The sequence below is a fragment of the Eumetopias jubatus genome, unplaced genomic scaffold (genome assembly GCF_037043125.1).
Source record: "Eumetopias jubatus isolate StellerSeaLion01/CBP00866 unplaced genomic scaffold, mEumJub1_p1.0 scaffold_1, whole genome shotgun sequence".
NCBI classification, from domain to species: Eukaryota; Metazoa; Chordata; class Mammalia; order Carnivora; family Otariidae; genus Eumetopias; species Eumetopias jubatus.
In genome coordinates, this window is record NW_028274807.1 from 153,861,864 (window position 1) to 153,882,028 (window position 20,165).

At 46.0% G+C, this 20,165-nt stretch overlaps 1 protein-coding gene and 1 pseudogene across 1 annotated transcript in view; one reads left to right on the top strand and one right to left on the bottom strand.

Moving 5' to 3' along the window:
* Window positions 1-15,450, top strand: part of TRIM71 (tripartite motif containing 71) — a 66,334-nt gene extending 50,884 nt beyond the window's left edge. Inside the window, exons 3-4 of the mRNA XM_028107186.2 lie at window positions 10,965-11,099; window positions 13,999-15,450. Of these exons, the coding sequence (XP_027962987.1) occupies window positions 10,965-11,099; window positions 13,999-15,450 (1,587 nt within the window). The remainder of the gene's footprint in view (window positions 1-10,964; window positions 11,100-13,998) is intronic.
* On the bottom strand, window positions 778-1,634 carry LOC114212333 (large ribosomal subunit protein eL8 pseudogene; annotated as a pseudogene).
* Window positions 15,451-20,165: the final 4,715 nt, after the last annotated feature.

Genomic DNA, 20,165 nt, shown 5'->3' on the forward strand with positions numbered 1-20,165 from the left:
TTATTTGTCATAGAGGGGAGAGAGCGTGCACAAGCGGGGGAGCAGCAGGTAGAGGGAGAAGAAGGCTCCCCACTGAGCAAGGAGCCTGATGTGGGACTTGATCCTAGGACCCTGGGGTTGTGACCTGAGCCACCCAGGTGTCCCGAGACACTTGATTTCTTCTTGCAGTTGGTCAAAATGTTAATGAAGTAAACAGCCCAACCACATAATTTTGATGCTGCCATTTAATAGCTTTTATATTAAAGAATGCAGCAGATGGTATGAAGACTTTTTTAAAAGATTTTATTTATCTATTTATTTGACAGAGAGAGACAGAGACACAGCGAGAGAGGGAACACAAGCAGGGGGAGTGGGAGAGAGAGAAGCAGGCTTCCCGCGGAGCAGGGAGCCTGGTGCAGGCCTCAATCCCAGGACCCTGGGATCATGGCCTGAGCCAAAGACAGACGCTTAATGACTGAGGCACCCAGGCACCCCATGATTTCTGTTCTTAATATGAATACTGAAGAAGGAAGGGGGAACAAGTAAATTACCATAAAATTTGGGGGAGCAGTAAGTTATTTTAAAATATACATATAATTGGTGCTGCCCCCCCCCCCTTTTAAAAAATCAGTCCATTTAAACCAAAATACGGAATGATTCTGATGATGGGGTAGGAAGAGATTTTGATTTCTTTTACAAGGAACATTTAAATCGCAAGTTTGATTTGTACGTCATTGGTCTAAGAAACTGTCTTCAACTTGTTCATTTATTCTTTTTTTTTTTTTTTTTGACACTGCCTGAAACACAACGTTTTATTACTTTTATGTACAGAAAATTCAACAGCATCCACTCAGCCCAGTTTGGTGGCCAGTTCTTTAGCCTTTGCCTTTTCCAGCTTGGCGATGCGAGCCACAGACTTTGGGCCCAAGACGTTGCCTCCCCAGTGGCGGCGGATCTCGTCGTATCTGTCATTGTAGTTGGTCCTGATGGCCTCCACCAGCTTTGCCAGGGCTCCTTTGTCTTCCGAGTTGACCTGTGTGAAGGCGACAGTGGTGCAGGTCTTCCTGTGGACCAGACGGCCCAGCCTGGCCTTCCCCTTGATAATGCAGTAGGGAACCCCCATCTTACGGCACAGGGCAGGCAGGAAAACCACCAGCTCAATGGGATCCACATCATGAGCAATCACTACCAGCTGAGCCTTCTTGTTTTCCACCAGGGTGGTGACAGTGTTAACCCCAGCTCGAAGGACAGGTGGCCTCTTAGTGGGGACATCCCCTTTGCCTGCAGCTTTCTTCTCAGCCCGGGCCAACAATCTGCTTCTTCTCCTGCTTTGTCTCTGGTCTGTACTTGTGGGCCAGCTTAAGCAGTTGAGTAGCTGTCTGGCGGTCCAAGGCCTGGGTGAACTGGTTAATTGCAGGAGGCACTTTTAGACGTTTATAGAGAATAGCCCTTTGCCGTTGGCAGCCAGATGTAGCGGGGCCATTTGACAAAGCGGGTGAGGTCCCTTTTGGGCTGGATGTCCTGTCCGATGCCAGAATTCTTGGGCCTCTTCTTGAACAGGGGATTGACCACCTTCTTGGCCTCCTGCTTCTTCACGACAGCAGGGGTCGGGCCACCTTCTTCCCCTTCGCCTTCTTCCCTTTCGGCATCTTGGGTTGCTGGAGGAGTGTTCATTTATTCTTAATAGTATTACTAAATAAACGAGTCATTCGGGAGCTTTTAAATATGGCTTGTTTGTACTGGCAAATTGGCAGATCCAAGAAACAGAAATAGGCTTTATTTTTTGCTGGTAACTTAAGAATCAAACTAAATAATAGGTGTTAAAGGCATAGATTTAATAGGTTTAAATTCTGATAGCAAATACCAGAATAAAAACCTAACTAGGTTAAAGGATTATTACATGAAAAGGAAGGGGAGCAGTATTAAAAAAAAAAAAGAGAAACCCAAACTGAAGGTAAATGTATGTTAAATACCTAAAGGCAGGAAAGCATTCTAAGATTAGAAGTGACACAAGAAACTTGTGCACGTTTTTCAAATTTTTAAGCAACCTCTACACCCAACACTGGGCTCAAACTCAGGAACCCGAGATCAAGAATCTCATGCTCTTCTGACTACAGCCAGCCAGGAGCCCCAAGAACTTGTGTATATTAAAAGGAGAGCAACTGGGGCACCTGGATGGCTCAGTTGGTTAAGCACCTGACTCTAGATCTCAGCGTTGTGGGTTCGAGCCCAGTGTGGAGCTACTTTAAAGAAAAAAAAAAAAAAAGGAAAACAACTAGAAGAGAAATAGTTACTCCAAGAAGATCATAATAGGTAAGTACAACTTTTTAGAAGGCAGGCACAAACAGGTGAAGGAATGAAAAAGATGCAGATACCTTCCAAAGGGACAATCCAGCCACTTAATGCAAATATACAGAAGTATATTCAGCCTGAGTAGTAAACCAATTAAAATGACACCAAAGTACTATTTTGGATAAGGAACAAAGTATGTACACCACACTCAATCTTTGTGGGTGGAAGAACATGTTTTGAACAATATCCAGAGCTTTAAATGTGGAAGAAACTTACCTCCAAGGACATGTCCTTTATCCTGAAGGTATGGATTGCACCAGTATGAATGGTCAGCAATAGGAGTTGGGGGTTTTTAGCCCCTTAATATTTATAAAATGTTCGTGATCACATTACAAAATGGTGTTAACTAAAATTAGCAGATCCTGAAGTTGCTTCAAGAAAAATTACTTAAAATAAGTAAACAATGCATAAAAAGATTATGGGAGGAAGTAGAAATAGGCCAAAATATAAATAGTGGTGTTTTACTGATATGGTGGGACTGAGGCAAAATTTTTTCAGCTTTCTTGAGGAAAATTGATAGATAATGAACTGCATATATTTAAAGCATACCAACATACGTTCAACACGAATTTCACCCATGAAAACATCACCATAGTCAAGGTTAGGAACATGTCCATCACTTTCTAACATCCTTCATTCTGTTTCCATGTCCCCAAGCAATCATTCATCTGCTTTCTGTCACAGTTTAGAATTTTCTTCTGTTTTCATCAGGTAGGAGACGAATTTAGCCATAAGTAACAGGCTTTCACTCTGCTCCTAAATATGGTGGCTTAAATATGCAACGTTTTAATCTCTCCTGTTTAAAGAACTTAGTCTGGAGATACTGATAGTCATTGGAGACACCTTCAGCTTCACCCCACTGTACGGAGGTGTTGATGTTCATCCCCATGCCCAGAAACGGCTGCTGGAACTCAAGGTGACATATCTATATTCTGGACCATTGGAAGGGAACTGACATTCTCTGGCCTTTTGTAAGATTTCCCAGAAGGCTCGCACAACACTTCTTCTATCCACTGGCCAAAATCCAGTCTTACATATCAGTTGCAGGCGAGTTTGGTTTATTTATTTTTCCTTCCAATTTTTTATTTAAATTCTAGTTAGTTGGGGTGCCTGGGTGGCTCAGTCAGTTAAGTGTCTGCCTTTAGCTCAGGCCATGATCTCAGGGTCCTGGGATGGAGTCCTTCACTGGGCTCCCTGCTCAGCGTGAAGTCTGCTTCTCCCTCTCCCTCTGCCCCTCCCCTCTGCTTGTGCTTTCACTCGCTCTCTCTGTCTCTCTCAACTGAATAAATAAAAAATAAATTTCATTTAGTTAACATACAGGATAATATTAGTTTCCGGTTTAGAATTTAGTGATTCATCACTTACAACACCCAGTGCTTATCACGAGTGTCTTCCTTAATCCCCATCACCCATCTGGCCCATCTCAGCCACCTCCCTTCCAGTAACCCTGTTTGTTCTCTATAGTTTAGAGTCTGTCTCTTGGTTTACCTCTTTTTTTGTCCCCACTACAGTCATCTGTTTTGTTTCTTCAATTCCACGTATGAGTGAGGTCCTACAGTATTTGTCTTTCTCTGACTGGCCTATTTCACTTGGCATAATACACTTTAGCTCCAGCCACATCGTTGCAAGTGGCAAGATTTCATTCTTTTTGATGGCTGAGTAACATTCCTGTGTGTGTGTGTGTGTGTGTGTGTGTGTGTGTGTGTGTGTGTGTGTGAGAGAGAGAGAGAGAGAGAGAGAGAGAGAGAGACATCTTCTTTATCCATTCATCAGTCGATGGACATTTGGGCTCTTTTCATAGTTTGGCTATTGTTCATAATGCTGCTATATACCTCAGGGTGCATGTATCCCTTCGAATCAGTGTTTTTTTGTCCTTTAGGTAAATACCTGCTAGTACAATTGCCAGGTCATAAGGTAGCTCTATTTTCAACTGTTTGAGGAACCTCCATACTGTTTTCCAGAACCGGCTGCACCAGTTTGCGTTCCCACCAACAGTGTAAGAGGGTTCCCGTTTCTCTGCATCCTCCCTAACATCTGTTGTTTCCTGTATTGTTAATTTTAGTCATTTGCAGGGTAGTTTTTATCCAAGTGCACTATAGCCTTAAATAAGGTAGACCTTTTTGTTACTTTTCATCTGATATTAGTAGAAAGTCAGTAGTCATGATAAGGGTAACTAGTCCTTTAGTCAACTTAAGTTGCCTGCGTGGTTAAAAAAGGAAACATTAGCACTTTACATGTTAAACAAAAGTGATAGATATTGTACCATTTAGCACAAAAATTAGGAATGGGCTGGATGGCTAAGCAAAATTTAAAATTTTGTAAATTAAAATGTAAGTTCATCTAGACTTTCTGGACTACTTTGGTTCCCTAACTTCTGTTTTTGTTCGATCCCTTTACTAGACCATGTAACCTGCAGGAACTCCTTGCCATGCTGGAAAGTTGACCACAAGGAATGCTGAGAATGCCTACTATTTTATATAAGTTTATATAAACTAGCCCAGAAAGTAGATCAAGAAAATGTTGTTTTTTGTTTTTTTAAATTACAAATTACTGTTACATGGGCGCCTGGGTGGCTCAGTTGGTTAAGCGACTGCCTTCGGCTCAGGTCATGATCCTGGAGTCCTGGGATCGAGTCCCACATCAGGCTCCCTGCTCAGCAGGGAGTCTGCTTCTCCCTCTGACCCTCTTCCCTCTCGTGCTCTCTATCTCTCATTCTCTCTCTCTCAAATAAATAAATAAAATCTTTAAAAAAAAATAAATAAATTACAAATTACTGTTACAAATATGGAAATGGAAGAACAAAATTTAGTTGTTGTGCCCAAGATCCCAGATCTCATTAACCATAGGCCTTCTATATTCGTCAGTAAGAATTAGCGGTCCCTGTTTACCAAGGGCACTGAAAACGGCACTTTCTGTAAATAATGCTTGAGGTTTGGGTGTCATTCTTTCCATTTTGTAGAGAGAAAACTTTGCTTGAAAGAGATTAAGTAACCCTCCAGAAGTCACACTAACAATGAGTAGAGGAATTGCAGTTTGAACCCAAAACTGATGGTCACCTCTCATTTGGGAGGCAGCTGTGCTCCTGCCTACTCCCTTCTCATGCATTTGCAAATAATATACACAAATGTGATGAAAAATGGTTGGAAGAATTTTAATACATCATGACCCAATAATTATTTTTCCCATGCTGTCTTAATTAGGATCCTTTGTTGCAGTTGAATGAAAGGAGATGAATAGTCTCAGGTGACTGGGTAGGAGAATATGGATGGATCAGGCTTCAGGTGCCCAGGGTCTCAGACCTTGATGCCAGCACTCTGTCACTTAGCTCTGCCTCTCTCCGTGGTGACCTCATTCTTGCTGTTGAACATGGTTGGCATGCATGGGCATCTCTTCAGTCCTGCACTGTTCCAGCAAGCCATTCTCAGGGAAAGAGTGAGTTTCCTTTCTCCTCTCCTCTTCCCTTTTGGGGTGGAGGGAGAGTTTGGAACCTCCATTTGTAAAATTTCAGGGTAGGGCCCTTGATTGGCTTGGCGTCCTTCGTTCCTCCTTGGGCACCATGCCTGGATGGTAGTGAAGCGTCTGCTGGGCCAAATGAATAAGCATGAACACGTCCCAAAAGTAAAGGCCACTAGCCACACCAAATCTGCAGGCAGATTTGAGTTCTTACCAATTTTACACCACCTTTAATGAGTATCAGTGACCTTTTACAATATATCTGAACTCAGTACAACTTGGGACTTTTACCAGCTTTTGTTTAGAAAAAACTTATAGGAGCTCCATTCCCTTTCTTCAGCCAGGGATGTTTATCCATTATTAAATTACAAGTGTCAGATGTACAGTTGACTGTGAACCACAGTTTCTAAGTTATAACTCTGAGAGACTACTTGTCTATATTTAGCTTGAGAGTCTTAGTCTAGAAAAAACACCCAGAAGTAAATTCTCCCAATTAATTCTATTTAGTCCTGTAAAAAGAATTTACTATGATGAGGGTCTAGAGCTACCGACAACAAAGGAAGCCTGAGAGATGTTTGTAGTGTATCTCATCAGTGTTTTAAGGGTGACCAGTCTTCCTGGAAGTATAACATTTTGGCCACTTTTGTAATTAGAGCCTTTCATAAGGTGCACTGATCCCCTGGGATGGGGGAGATACCCATAATCAAGATTAAGGATATGGTTGCTCTCCACATAAAGAGAGCCTTGATTATTTCAGTCACACTTAAGACACCATTGATTGTAATATGCACATTTATTTTATATACACCTAACAAAGGAAGAAGCCCATTGACAATTTTAAGATGAATCATAGTTTCAAAGGTATTAAATGTGATAAAATTACACTTTAGAGTGAACTACAGTAGTTCCCATATCTGGTTTTGTGGTCTGTGAGTTTATGGGTGACATTTGCATTCTGTCATCTTCTGCCTATCAGGACACTTCTTTTCCTTTTTTTAAAGATTTTTTTTTTCCCAGTTCATTTGACGAGAGAGAGAGCACATGCACGCATGCATACAAGCAGGGGGAGCAGCAGAGGGAGAGGGACAAGCAGACTTACCACTGAGTGGTTTGCCGGATGCTGGGCTCCATCCGGGACCCTGAGCTGAAGTCAGAAGCTTACGTGACTGAACCACCTAGGCACGCCCATCAGAGCACTTTCAGTAGCAGTCATCTGGCTGCCCCGTCCCCCCCCTGCAGACATCATTAATCTCTTTTGTGCTCTTTCCTATGAAACCCAGGTGGCCTCCACCTCCCCTGTACTGAGTGGCCAGTACTCAGCACTCAGCTGGCATGCACTGATTGGCCTGCCCAGATTGAGACCTTCAGTTTTCAGATGTTTGATTGGATCTGTTAACATCTAAAAGATAACTTTCTTCCCCTCAAGCCCCATGCTTATTGGATAATTTTTTATTATCCGTCCTTACTGCAAATTGAATGTTTCTGTTTTCGAAATTTATTCATCCCTTTTACCTACTGTCGTTTCCCCACCCCACCTGCCTCTCGTTTCCTTCAAATGCCCTGTTTAGATAATGGGAACTAGTTTGGCAGGTCCTGGTCTGCGCATCTTGGAATGCAGTGCTTGACGGGACTGTGTATGATTCGGAAAAGAAAGCTCTATTTTTTGTCTCTACACATAGGGCTTTTATGACTCTCAACCCTAAGAATGATCCTATCCTTGCACACTTGGGGATCCCTCAAATTACAGTAAGAGCTTTGTACCCCTTCTACCTGATTGAAAAATGGAAGAAACAGTTCTTGTCCTAGAATGGGAATTCCAGTCCTAAGGGCCTGCTAGAGACCTGGCAGGAAACATCGAGGGAGCAGGCCTGCTAGGAGACAGTAGGGGGAGAAGTGAGTAGACAGACATTTGCTGTGTAAACCCACTTGCTACACAGAGTGGGTGGGGGTGGTCACTGTGCTCTCCTGCCAGTTCTTGCCCTGTAGGAATGTAGGCCTGTTACTTCCATTTCTTCTGTTTTCTATGGAGAATCAGTTGGGTAAGTAATATGGCATTGGTATAAATAGAAAGCATTTTGCCACCTCTGCTTTCCATTGAGGAAGCTAAGAAATAAACGGACAAAGGCTGTGTTGCCTTGGTCGCGTATTGACTCATTAATGAGCTGGTGCTCATTAATGCCGACACATCTGAAGATGGGATGTTTGGGTTACTAAGTTCTCTCCATCGTGACCAACCCTTTCACACGCTTGCTGTGTGGTGCTGGGTCACAGCACTTCCAACCACAAATCCGGACGTTGGCAAAGGGGACTTCCTTCTTCTGTTTGACTTTCTGTTCTTAGCAGCAGCAGTTTGTCACCCAGCAGCAGAGGGTTAGCTCCAGTTCCCAGCTTCGGCCGCTTCCAGAATGAGGTGGGCACAGTCCCTACCTATAACCCCTACTCTCCTCTCTTTGTTCTCCTGGCCCAAGGGTGGTCGCTGCCGACTGCAGGCATGGTCTGTCTGTCATCCTCTGTGTGCCCTTTGCCCTGGCAGTTCTCCACTAACTGTTCAACCCCATTTTCTATGTTCAATTATCTCTGTTTAAGTATCTAGCGAGATTTCCCATCTTCTAAATCAACCCTGACCACCTGAGATGTTTGGAATCTGCCAAGTCCATCATGAGACCTGCTTATATGCTTTTACTGATGGGTCAGTCTAATTTTTTTATCTTTTGGTAATTTCGATAGTTCCATCTGCTTCAATTTGGTGGCTGCTCTTTCCTAGGGCTGCTATAACAAATGACTATAAACTGGTGACTTAAATAATAGGAATTTATTCTCACATAGTTCTGGGGGCTGGAAGCCCAAAAATAAAGGTGTCAGCCAGGCTGTGCTCTCTGAAGGCTATAGGGAAGAATCTTGCCCTTCTTTTTCCAAGCTTCTGGTAGTTGCCAGCAATCCTTGGTTTTCCTCGGTTTGTTACACTTACATCACTCCTAATTTCTGCCTCTGCCTTCATGTGGTCTTCTTTCTGCATGCCTGTCTTCACATGGCCTTAAGTGATTTTCAGTCACTGGATTTAGGACTCTTCTCTAGTCCAGTATGACCTCCTCTTAACTAATCAGCCTGAATGTGGGGGAGACAATATTTAACCCACTATAGTTACCTACTGCTTTGATGAATATGGTTATGGCCGTAGACGTTAGCAAGTGTAAATATAGAGATTGTTCCTGCTACAACCCAGTGGCGAAGTATCATGGGCTATGTACCTAACCCCCACGTAGTGTGCTATGTAATGACACTTGGGACAGGGTAGTAAAGGTGGAACAGAAACATGGGAAGGTGTCCTTCACTGCCAGTTTCAGGAAGATAGTGGCATCTGATTCGGGTTTTTGAAATTTAGGGTGAATTTGGAAGAGAAAGCATTCCAGGCCATGGATAGTCCATGAGCATTCTCGATCAGCCCAAGTGCCACCTCTGATCTTTAGGCCTCACAGGGATTGGGGCAAAGAATGCCAAGAGCAGTTAGCCACGGCAGCCATGGGTGGTTTGGGGGCAGCTGCAATGTGTGTGTGACTTTCGTGCCATTGGCGTGTCTTGTAGACTGAGAGGATTAAGGGGGGGGGTCCCCAGTTGTAAGTGACAAATGAGTCACAACTGTTGAAAATCATACTCGTACAAATAAGTCTGCTCATGTATTGTTTCATTCCATTTCTGTGAACTATCCAGAATAGACAGAAGTGTAGAGACCAAGCAGATTATGGTTGCCATGGGGGAGTTGGTGGGGAGATGGAGAAAGACTGCCTAATGGGTATGGAAGCTTCCTTTTGACGATGGTAGCGTTTGGAGCTAGGTGGTTGTGATGCTTAGACAATATGGAATGTGCTAAATGTAAATAATGGTACATTTTATGTTCTACCTATTTTACCACAATTTAAAAAGCAAAATGGGTCAGGAAGTGTGCGTGGGCCTAGGTACATGACTGTACCTGCATGACAGGAGCTAGGTGGGATGAAGGGAAAGGATGCCTGTGGTCTTACTGCACGTGTTTCTCAGCTGAGCACTGTTGGTGATGTTTTACTCTATGAGCTGCTGTGCTGAGCTCCTTCCATGTATTATCCTGTCTTTTCCTCCTATTGGCCGAGGTTGCAGAAGGCCAGGCACTTGTCTGGGGCCTTGCAAATAGTAGGACATGGAACTAGGGTTTGAAGCTGGGTTGGCCGACGCCTAGAATGACTATCCAGCCTGCTTTTCCCAAGATGGCCTCAGCTGTAGTTGTGGTCCACATGCTGGAAACCCTCACTCCAGGGCACACTCACGGTTGGTCACCTGTGAGCGATTCCTAAGCTCAGACCAGGCTCCAAACCCTGTGCGCTTCTCTAGGCCCCTCCTGATGTGGGACATAATAACACCCTTAGACCTGTTGCACCATCGGCAGTTTGGAATCCCTGATTTAATACTTCAGTATCTCAAAGAAATCCTTGTGGCTTTTCAAGATACATCATGTAATATTGATGAAAACACTGGGCCTTCTGTCTTGATTAATTTTTTATGAACAATAATACGCCTGATTAAACTGGCTGATTTACCGAGGGCTGGTGGTACAGAGTAGGGTGTGTGGTGGTGCAGGAATGGTCTGGCAAGCGGACTGACCACAGGGCACGGTGTGCGTGGTTTCTGTGGCAGATCAGACAGTATCCCCAGTGTCCCTTGGGGTTGGAATGAACTGTGCTGCTGATGACATGACAGGAACATGATGGCTACCTGCTGGCCTGCAGCGATGACACACCTTGACCTGAGTGCTGTGCTGGCCTGCCAGGTTTTCCCACGTGGCCAGGAAGGCCAGAAAGTCTGTGGGGAGCTGGTTCATGTGCCAGTCCCGTCCTCGTTCCCGCTTTTCGGCTTGGACCCAACTACACTAGTTTCATTGTGTCGGAGTAGCTCTTAAGAATGCTGACGTTGACCTACGTGTAAGTGCCGTTTCCCATAGGAAGGAACCCAGCACTTGGCACGGCCCCTTCGGCTATGTCAGACAGGTGCCGTGCTCCCCTTGCGTGCCTGCTTTCTTTCCAGGGAAGTGGATCAAGTGGTCTCGGGGGCCCAAGGTGGTAGCTCTTCGGGTTTGCGACAAGCAGACTTAAATGTTTTGCTTGAGGAGTGGAGGTCCTTCTAACGCCATGACCTTGCTCTTGCTTTTCCAGCTGAGCATCGAGCAGGCCCAGACGGTGGCAGAGCAGGTAGAGATGAAGGCAAAGGTGGTACAGTCGGAGGTCAAAGCCGTGACGGCAAGGCACAAGAAGGCCCTGGAGGAGCGGGAGTGTGAGCTGCTGTGGAAGGTAAGGAGTGCTGCCCACCCCCACCCCGGGCCTCTTGGCCGGCCAGCAGTTTTCCAGTGAACTGCAGCAAAACCACGAGGATTCTCAGGTCAGATCCCAGATCCCGGCTCGGAGTGGAGAACAGTTGGAGGTTTTCCATGAAGTGTGTTGGCAGGAAGATGCAGGGCTCCCTGTGACACTGGGTGCCATCTGAGCACTAAAGCCACAAGAAGTCTTCTCAGGAGGAGTCAGGCACCCAGGACTGGAAGGAGCCTCACATTTTATGTTGCGCACACTCAGGGAGACAGAAGGGGGCGCAGTCGAGACTGTTGTTATGAAAGCAGGCTGCTGGGAAGTATCCTTATTTTTTGGTGTCCTGCCTGGTTGCACTTCCTGCCCCCTTGTGGAAAACCACTAGGGAGGGCAGCGAGCGAATGCCCTTTCTTCTGTTGCAGCAGGAAAGAGTGCTGAGCAGGCTGGTGTGCTGTTTAGAGAAATCAACTGAAAAGATGACTTTCCCCACTCAAGTCCTCATCCCAACATTTTCTTCTCTGGTCTTTACCCCCTGCCCCAGGAAGAGGGGAGAAAATGCCTGTGAATGGGCCAGTACCTCAAGTCAGTTCAGCTCCAAAATGACATTTTCTTAATGCGTGAATAAGACCATACACATAGCTCATTAAAAAGGGTGCACTTAGGTGTGTGCCTGCTCCTTTTAATCATCTAAACTATGCAAAAGTAGAGATGAGGTCTCCATTTCTGAAAGTGATCCTCACCAATCACTATGCCCTAAAATGTTCTGGAAGGCTGTGTTGGGTTTTGCTTTGCATTTTCCATTTATTTAGCACGTAACTAACTGCTTTCTGCCTTTGCTGACCTCTCGAGGAATATGGCTCAGTTACCTTTTGACGAGAAGAGAACGGTCCTTGGCTAGAAAAATTCTTTAAGATTTAATTCAGCATGTATTTTATGCAGGCACCTTTGCAGGCCTGACATGGTTTCCAGACACTCACCTGCCCCCGTGGTCTGCCAGGCTCATGCCACCCACGAATGTTAATTATAACTGAAAGGGGCCCACTTTGTGCAACCTGAGAGCTCCCTGGTGAACTCTGCCACAAACTTGCTCTTCTGGATTTGCTGATGAAAAGGCCTTTGTGGAAAGGAGTTTCTGCAGATCTCACCTTAGGTACCCTCCCTCCTGTGAGGCCAACTCCTGTCCTCTCCCTAAAGGCAGTTCTCTTTCGGGAGGCATGGGAAGCAAGTTTTTAGTCTTGGAGAAGCAAATTTGGAAGAAGAGTCAGTCTCTCTGTGTAATATACTTTGTTTCTACATTTCTAAAAACTCAATTCTGAGATAACCTCCAAAATACGCATGCTCAGCATTCTGGACACACGCTCAGTCCCATTTGTCTTTACTTTTTATTTAAATCCTGTGGGACTCCCACTCTCTTTTACTAATTACTGACTCTTCTGCCCCTCCCAGCAAAGCTTTCCTGCCTGTCTTCTGCCCGGCCACGTCCTTGTTACACATCTTTTTTCTGGCACTCCCTATTACTGAAGATATTTGAGTGCCGGGTGACCCAGTTTTGGGTATCTAGATGCACTTCTTCATGCTTGTGGCTTACAGATTTCCAGGGGACTTGGTGACCTCGTGGGATTAGCTGCAGCCACCTAGTTGAGGAATCCAGACCAAAGCCCAGAGGTTTGGCCCAGTGCAAAAACCAAAGGACAAAGCTTCTCTTTGATCTGTCCCCACATGGGCCCCTCTACACATACGTGTCTTGCTTCCAGAGTGGACAGATGGAAAAGTATGACTGGGTCAAAAATCACATCATCACCCCCCTTCCCGAGGGAAAATCTGACTGAAATCCAGGCCTCCCCAACAGTGGAGCTTTATTCTGAAATAGACTTTCTGTAGCGTTCTGATGGGTAGAGCCCTCAGCAGTCCTGGTTCTCTCTACACGATGGCATGAATCAGCTAGATGACTCATTTCTCCCCTTCACAGGGGAAATCACTTCGAATTGGTGGTCTTTGACTAATTTAATGCACAAGAATGGGTAAGTGGCTCTGTTTCATTGGTCACGTACAAACCCACATTCCCAAATCGTGGGTTTCAGAACCTCAGAGGCAGAATTACGCAGGTCAGAATTCAGGTTTCTGTATTACAACAGTTTAGATTGAGAGGGCTCCTCTGGAAATACTAGAGGCCAGTGGTTTCCAAGGACTTACTGTTTCCAAATTTGGGGGGTGTGTGGCCTTTCAGGCTCCCTGTGAAGACAATAAACCACGAAGAGGACTATGGGATGTGTGGCAGGCCAGGGGGTACAGGTTGTAATCTTGAATCAGGTTCTCAACAAATCCCTTCACTCTTTCCACGCACTGTCTTCCTTCTCTCTCCTCTCTCTCTCTCTCTCTCTCTCTCTCTTTCGGAGTGGAGAGTGGGGCAAGGCAGGGATGGTAGAGTGGAGGAGGAATCACTGAAGAGATTGCAGACTCTATAGCTCTGCTGAAAATTCAGCCCTTCAGGAGTGTAAGACCGGCCTTGTGCTCTAGGCCCCTGGGAAGTGCTGCTGGTGAGGGCCACATTCTCGACCTGTCACTGCGCACCTCCAGGGCCTGGCACAAAGCAGATGCTCAGCAAACATTTGTTATATGGCTGTGCTTAGCTTTTATATTTTATTTCTAAGTGACAGGAATAGTAAAAGAACTCCCTCTGTCTTCGCCCAGATGTACTGATTATTTACATTTTGCCCCATTTTCTCCCTACTCTGTATGTGATTGGTGTGTTGGAGACAGGATGCCTCTTTACCCCCGAACGCTTCTGTGTTTGTTCCCTCTGAGCAAGGGCAGTCTCGTCCATCGTCAGTTACTTTTTTTTGCTTGCTTCAAAGCCTCCGTCCTCTCCCTGCTCTCCCCTCTCCAGGTAGAGAAGATCCGCCAGGTGAAAGCCAAGTCCCTGTACCTGCAGGTGGAGAAGCTGCGGCAGAGCCTCAACAAGCTTGAGAGCACCATCAGTGCTGTCCAGCAGGTCCTGGAGGAGGGCCGGGCGCTGGACGTCCTGCTGGCCCGGGACCGCATGCTGGCCCAGGTGCAGGAGCTGAAGACCGTGCGCAGCTTCCTGCAGCCCCAGGAAGATGACCGCGTCATGTTCACACCCCCCGACCAGGCCCTGTACCTCGCCATCAAGTCCTTCGGCTTCGTCAGCAGCGGGGCCTTTGCACCGCTCACCAAGGCCACGGGTGATGGCCTCAAGCGGGCCCTCCAGGGTAAGGTGGCCTCCTTCACCGTTATTGGCTACGACCACGATGGGGAGCCTCGCCTCTCAGGGGGCGACCTGATGTCAGCTGTGGTCCTGGGCCCCGATGGCAATCTGTTTGGTGCCGAGGTGAGCGACCAGCAGAATGGGACTTACGTGGTGAGCTACCGGCCGCAGCTGGAGGGTGAGCACCTGGTGTCGGTCACCATGTGCAACCAGCACATTGAGAACAGCCCCTTCAAGGTGGTGGTCAAGTCGGGCCGCAGCTACGTGGGCATCGGGCTCCCGGGCCTGAGCTTCGGCAGCGAGGGCGACAGCGATGGCAAGCTCTGCCGCCCCTGGGGCGTGAGTGTGGACAAGGAGGGCTACATCGTTGTGGCCGACCGCAGCAACAACCGCATCCAGGTGTTCAAGCCGTGTGGCGCCTTCCACCACAAATTCGGCACCCTGGGCTCCCGACCCGGACAGTTTGACCGGCCAGCCGGTGTGGCCTGCGATGCCTCCCGCAGGATCGTGGTGGCCGACAAGGACAATCATCGCATCCAGGTCTTCACGTTCGAGGGCCAGTTCCTGCTCAAGTTTGGTGAGAAGGGAACCAAAAACGGGCAGTTCAACTACCCTTGGGACGTGGCGGTGAACTCTGAGGGCAAGATCCTGGTCTCTGACACCCGCAACCACCGGATCCAGCTGTTTGGGCCCGACGGCATCTTTCTGAATAAGTACGGCTTCGAGGGGGCTCTCTGGAAGCACTTTGACTCCCCCCGGGGTGTGGCCTTCAACCATGAGGGCCACTTGGTGGTCACCGACTTCAACAACCATCGGCTCCTGGTCATCCACCCCGACTGCCAGTCTGCGCGCTTCCTGGGCTCCGAGGGCACTGGTAATGGGCAGTTCCTGCGCCCACAGGGTGTGGCCGTGGACCAGGAGGGGCGCATCATTGTGGCCGATTCCAGGAACCACCGGGTGCAGATGTTCGAGTCCAACGGCAGCTTCCTGTGCAAGTTTGGTGCCCAAGGCAGTGGCTTTGGGCAGATGGACCGCCCCTCTGGCATTGCTGTCACCCCCGACGGGATGATCGTGGTGGTGGACTTTGGCAACAATCGGATCCTCATCTTCTAATCCCGTTCTCTAGGCTTCCGTGTTTGGGCTGTGCGTGCGTCTCTCTCTCTCTCTCTCTCCTTTTGAATTTCAAAGAAGAAACAGTCTCAGGGAAATTTCTTTTTTTCTTTTGTTTAAAGAGAACAAGAAGAGTACAACATTGCTTAAGTCCTACCTCATCTTTATTTTTTTACAGATGAATGTACTTATCTTTTCTGCAGGGATTGAGCCTGTGACGTGATAATTTCTATCTACCTCATAAATCTTTACATTTCCTTCTCCAGCAGGCCCTCTGCCCTCCTCCCCACCCTCACTCAGTGGAGTTCACGTTCCCCTCTGACCCTTTGTGGGGCGTGATATGCACAAGCCTGGCGTCTCTGTGGCTGGGGGGGGGACTGGATGGGTGGTGGGGTGTATTCTGTAGATTGAGCCAAGGAAACATGAAAGAACTACTAAGTAAAAAAAAAAAAAAAAGAAAAACTATAAAATGTGGAAAAATAAGATTTAAAATGCTGAATTATAGAGTATTTGTGTTCTGGAGAATACTGTGTTTATGGGATTAGATTGTGTTGTGATCTTGATCTTTTTAGGAAATCTTTTTTTTTTTCCCCAATGCTGCAACAGAGAACTTTTCTGTGTTCTCCTCTAATACCTCAGTGTGTTTATCATCCTGTTCAGCATCTTTTCTTATTCTTAGAAGATGTGGATGTGGCTGTGGCTTGCTAGCCAAGAAAAGCAGACTATTCTATTCATGTTTTAGGGTATGTAATCTTTGCTTCTTTTAAGGGATGGGGTGTGTATGTGTAGTGTGTGTGTGTGTCTGAGCCATCTTATACCAAAATAGTAAAGCTGAAGATCATACACCACCACCCAAAGAAACTTTTCTTTTCACACTTTGGTTTCTAAAAAATAGATGTAGCTTAGGATTTTCAATTAAAAGTATTCTCAAAAGTTAAGTATTTTTAGTTTGTTATTGGTTATAAAGTTCAGTGGATGGAAGGAGAAAATCAGCCTCATTCTCAGAGGGTGTCAGACCTGCCCGGCCTGTGGACTTGAGTGTGGGCAGGCGGGCGGGCGGGCGTGTGCCGAGGTGGTCCATAGAGAGCATAAGAAAGCAACAGGCTACCCCCAAACTCTGCGGGAGGGCAGAGGTCAGTCCCTGACCTCTGCTTGAATGTTGTTCTGTTAATAATGCTAGGTGTTTTTTTCTGAACTTTTCCTTTAAAAGCACAATTTTTACCTGCTTTGGAAGTTCAGGGAAATAGAATGTTTGACAGTCAAATGACTAGGAACAGCCCATCCCTACATCCTCTGCTCGGGTCACTTCTACGGAGTGGTCTGCTCCTGAGACGTGCAGTGGGACCTCATGGTTAACATGAATTTTCTCCCCAAAGGCCTTTGAATGTAAAAGATTTGTAAACCAAATTGCCCCAACCCAAAATGTAGGCTGTAATATTTTTTGTTACACCTCTGTCTCGGTACCAAAGAATGAAAATTTAGCCAGGCTCCCGCTGCAGAACTGTGGGATGGCATCCGTCACTTTACAGGGTTGGTTTGTAGTAAGCTGGACTTGGGTACAGAGCCTTGTGCTTCTGGACATTATCTATCTTTCACATGGAAAGTAGGCATAGCTAATATCCTGCTTGTGAGAACCTATTTGGGTCCCTACATTCTCCAAAGTACTGAGGAAGAACCACATTCCGGAGTAGCACACCTCAGGAGCCCAAGGTGCTCTCAGACGGCGGGGGCTTGCTTCCAGGGAAACCTCTTGTTCAAACAGAAGGACTAACGTCAGTTTCTGTTCCTGTATTTCAGAGAAACTCCCCTTGCAGTAGAGATGTAGTTTTAAATGAACCGAATGAAGTGACACATGGAGCAATTTGTTTTTGTCATCCCAAAAGAAAAGGAGTTGATGGGGGTGGTGTAGCAAGTCAGTCAAATTGGTTTCCTCGTTCAGCTCTTTTGGACATTTACCACTTCAAGGCACCCTGTGTCCTCCCCATTGCTTTAGTTCCAGGGTTTCTGAATGACCAAAATGGGAAAAAACTCACTTCATAAAGGAGAACCGCATGCAGTAAAGGATCCAGAAATTGGAAAGTCGCACCAGACGGCTGCCTCCCAGCTGCTCTGTTTCAGGGCAAGGAGGCGTCAGGAAATCTTGTTTTGTAAACCCGCCTTTTCTTTTATTGAAGCCTTTAATTTTGAATCCTTCCCCAGTTCCTGTTCGGTTGCCTTTTATTTGCCCCTGGGTTCTAAGTTCTTTGGTAAAGAGTTTGTGTAATTAAACATTTTTATTTTTTATTTTGGAAATAACTTGGTGCTGGTCTTCCTCCCCTCCTCACCCCCCAACCACCCAACAAACCACCCTTTAAACACCAAAGACAACTGGTTTTAAATGCTTACAAAATTTTATTGAAGAAATGGATCTTGAAAATTCTTAGAAGTGTTCTCAGAAACCTGGGATGAGTTACTTCAGGTAGTCACTACCTTTGATTCTCCCATCTTCACACTGATCGGTCCTTCCCAATGTCCCTGTATGTGGGGGAATTGTGGGACCTGAGTGAGAGATTTTCTTGCTGAATAGTGGTAACGTAAAACTGTAGTTAGCATTTCTCTGTGGATTTGGTTGTAAGGCCAGGGTTTCCACACTTGACTGAAATGATCAGGTCTTAATTAATAGACTGACCGGTTTGCAGGCTCAAAGCTAGTAGGTCCTCCCCTGAAATGAGCGTGTAGGTGCGTGATGCGGCCTCTGCCCTCTGTGGTGGTACATCTCCCCACCTTTCTGCACCCAGAACTGTGCACCACTGCCATTTGAGAAACATGGTCACACTTGGGAAGCTTTTGTTTTTAAAACACTGGCCATCTGTGGCTGCCCGTGATTGACTCCTGACCCACAGGGATTGGTGCGAAGCACTTTGGAGTGTGTTTATTGTACGATGTAGAAGGCTCCAAATCAAAGAAAGAGGAGGAAAGCCAACATTTGGAACTCCGGTGTGAGTGAGGCTGTTCAAAATTGGGGATTTTAACTGGGTATCTCCTGCCTCTTAGGTGGTGCTAGGGTAGGTAAGAATTGGGTGGACGAGGAGGGTCTTGAACACGGTGAAAAGATAAGGTTGTGGGTACTGCGAGGGAGGAGTATAAATTGTTTCTGTTAAGTAAATGTGGTATTCAGACAATAATCCCCACGTGTGTCCAATCTGGTCAGGTGGCAGGGTGGCGCGGGGTAGAAGGTCAGTTTGTGTTTGGAGATGCCAATTGGATTTGGATATGTAAGTTTGGGTATTGAGATGGCTCAAGGAGATCTAAATAACCCGTAGGTGCAAACCACTTTTGGTTGACAGAGTTAACATTTCCAAAGTGTTAATCTTTTAAAAAAGAAAAAATCATTTCTCTGTAAATTTGGTCCCAAGAAGCAATGCTGTCTCAGAAACCTCTGCTCTACGGTGGCTGGTAGGTGGCACATGAGTTGGCTGGAGCCCAGTGGCCCAGGCAGGACCCAAGTGTACTAATCTTTGATGGATGGATGCCCTTTTAAGTCTAACTTATTTGGGGAAACACCTACAGGGGGTACCATAAACAGAATCTAAATTGTGTGTTGGGGCCAAAAAAGTTGCCAGATGTCAGGCACTTTGTGATGGAGCTATAAGAGAATGGCTTGAGATTGGCTCAGTCTGTTTTATTCTAGTTAAGCCAAAGCTTAATAATTTGAGGAGGGAAGTCTTTTTAGGCTTGAAGCAGCAGAGTACTGTTGATGTATGTGTTGTCTTCCTCTTTGGAAGATTCTACAATTGCTGTGTTCTGGTAGATAGGGATATGCCAAAGTTATAGGCTTGTTTTTCTGTTTAAAAACAAAAATCCAGTGGTGCCAAAAAAGTATGTAGGGTATTTATTCAAAATATCACTCACTGATTTTCCAACAGTCTGGGGCTGTATAAAAGTCAAAGTCTTGAACTTACTCGCCTGTGATGATATCCTAGAGCCAGGCCCTCCTGGGGCTCTCTCCCACTCTGGCTTCCTGCAGGCCAGGGCCTCAGGACACGCACCGCAGTTCCACACCACACCGTTTGCTTTCGTTTAGTTTCTACCTCACTTTTGGTGAAAGTCATCTACCTCATGTTAGCGTCTCATGGGTCTCTGAAAAGCATAGTATTAATCCACAGGAGAGTGGGTGGGAGTGGGAAGCTAGCTCTAGAAGAAAATGTTTTTATAAATCCAGAACTGACTTCTCCCAGGGGAAACATTTGATTGACTTGGAAACCAAATATTCCTGTACTCAGGCAAATGTCATCCTAAATCCCAAGTATTACTTAACCAGTCTGCCCCCCCACCCCCCGCAACTAGGAATTAATGCACACCACTACCTTGTTCAGTATTAATGAAACTACTGGTTCATCTGACCTATTTGAGGACTTACCTGCAAATAAAGACCTTTAGGTCTCTTTTTCTCTTCAAGAGAAAAATATTTTATCTATATTTTGAATGTCTGCAAATCTACCCTTTTAGGAGCAATTCTAAGGGTCTAGTTGTTGGAAACATCAAGTATTTGAAGGGAATAAGAATCCTTTAGACTTTGGGATTGTAATTGTACCTTTTCTGGACCCAGCAGGATGTTAGTCACCATGACATTGCAACAAGCACTACTTCACTGAGCAGGGACTGGTGAGGTGCAGTGCTCTTTTGTGTTGTGTTTAATTTTTTTTCTACCAAAGGTAACATGTTGACGGGTTGTTCTT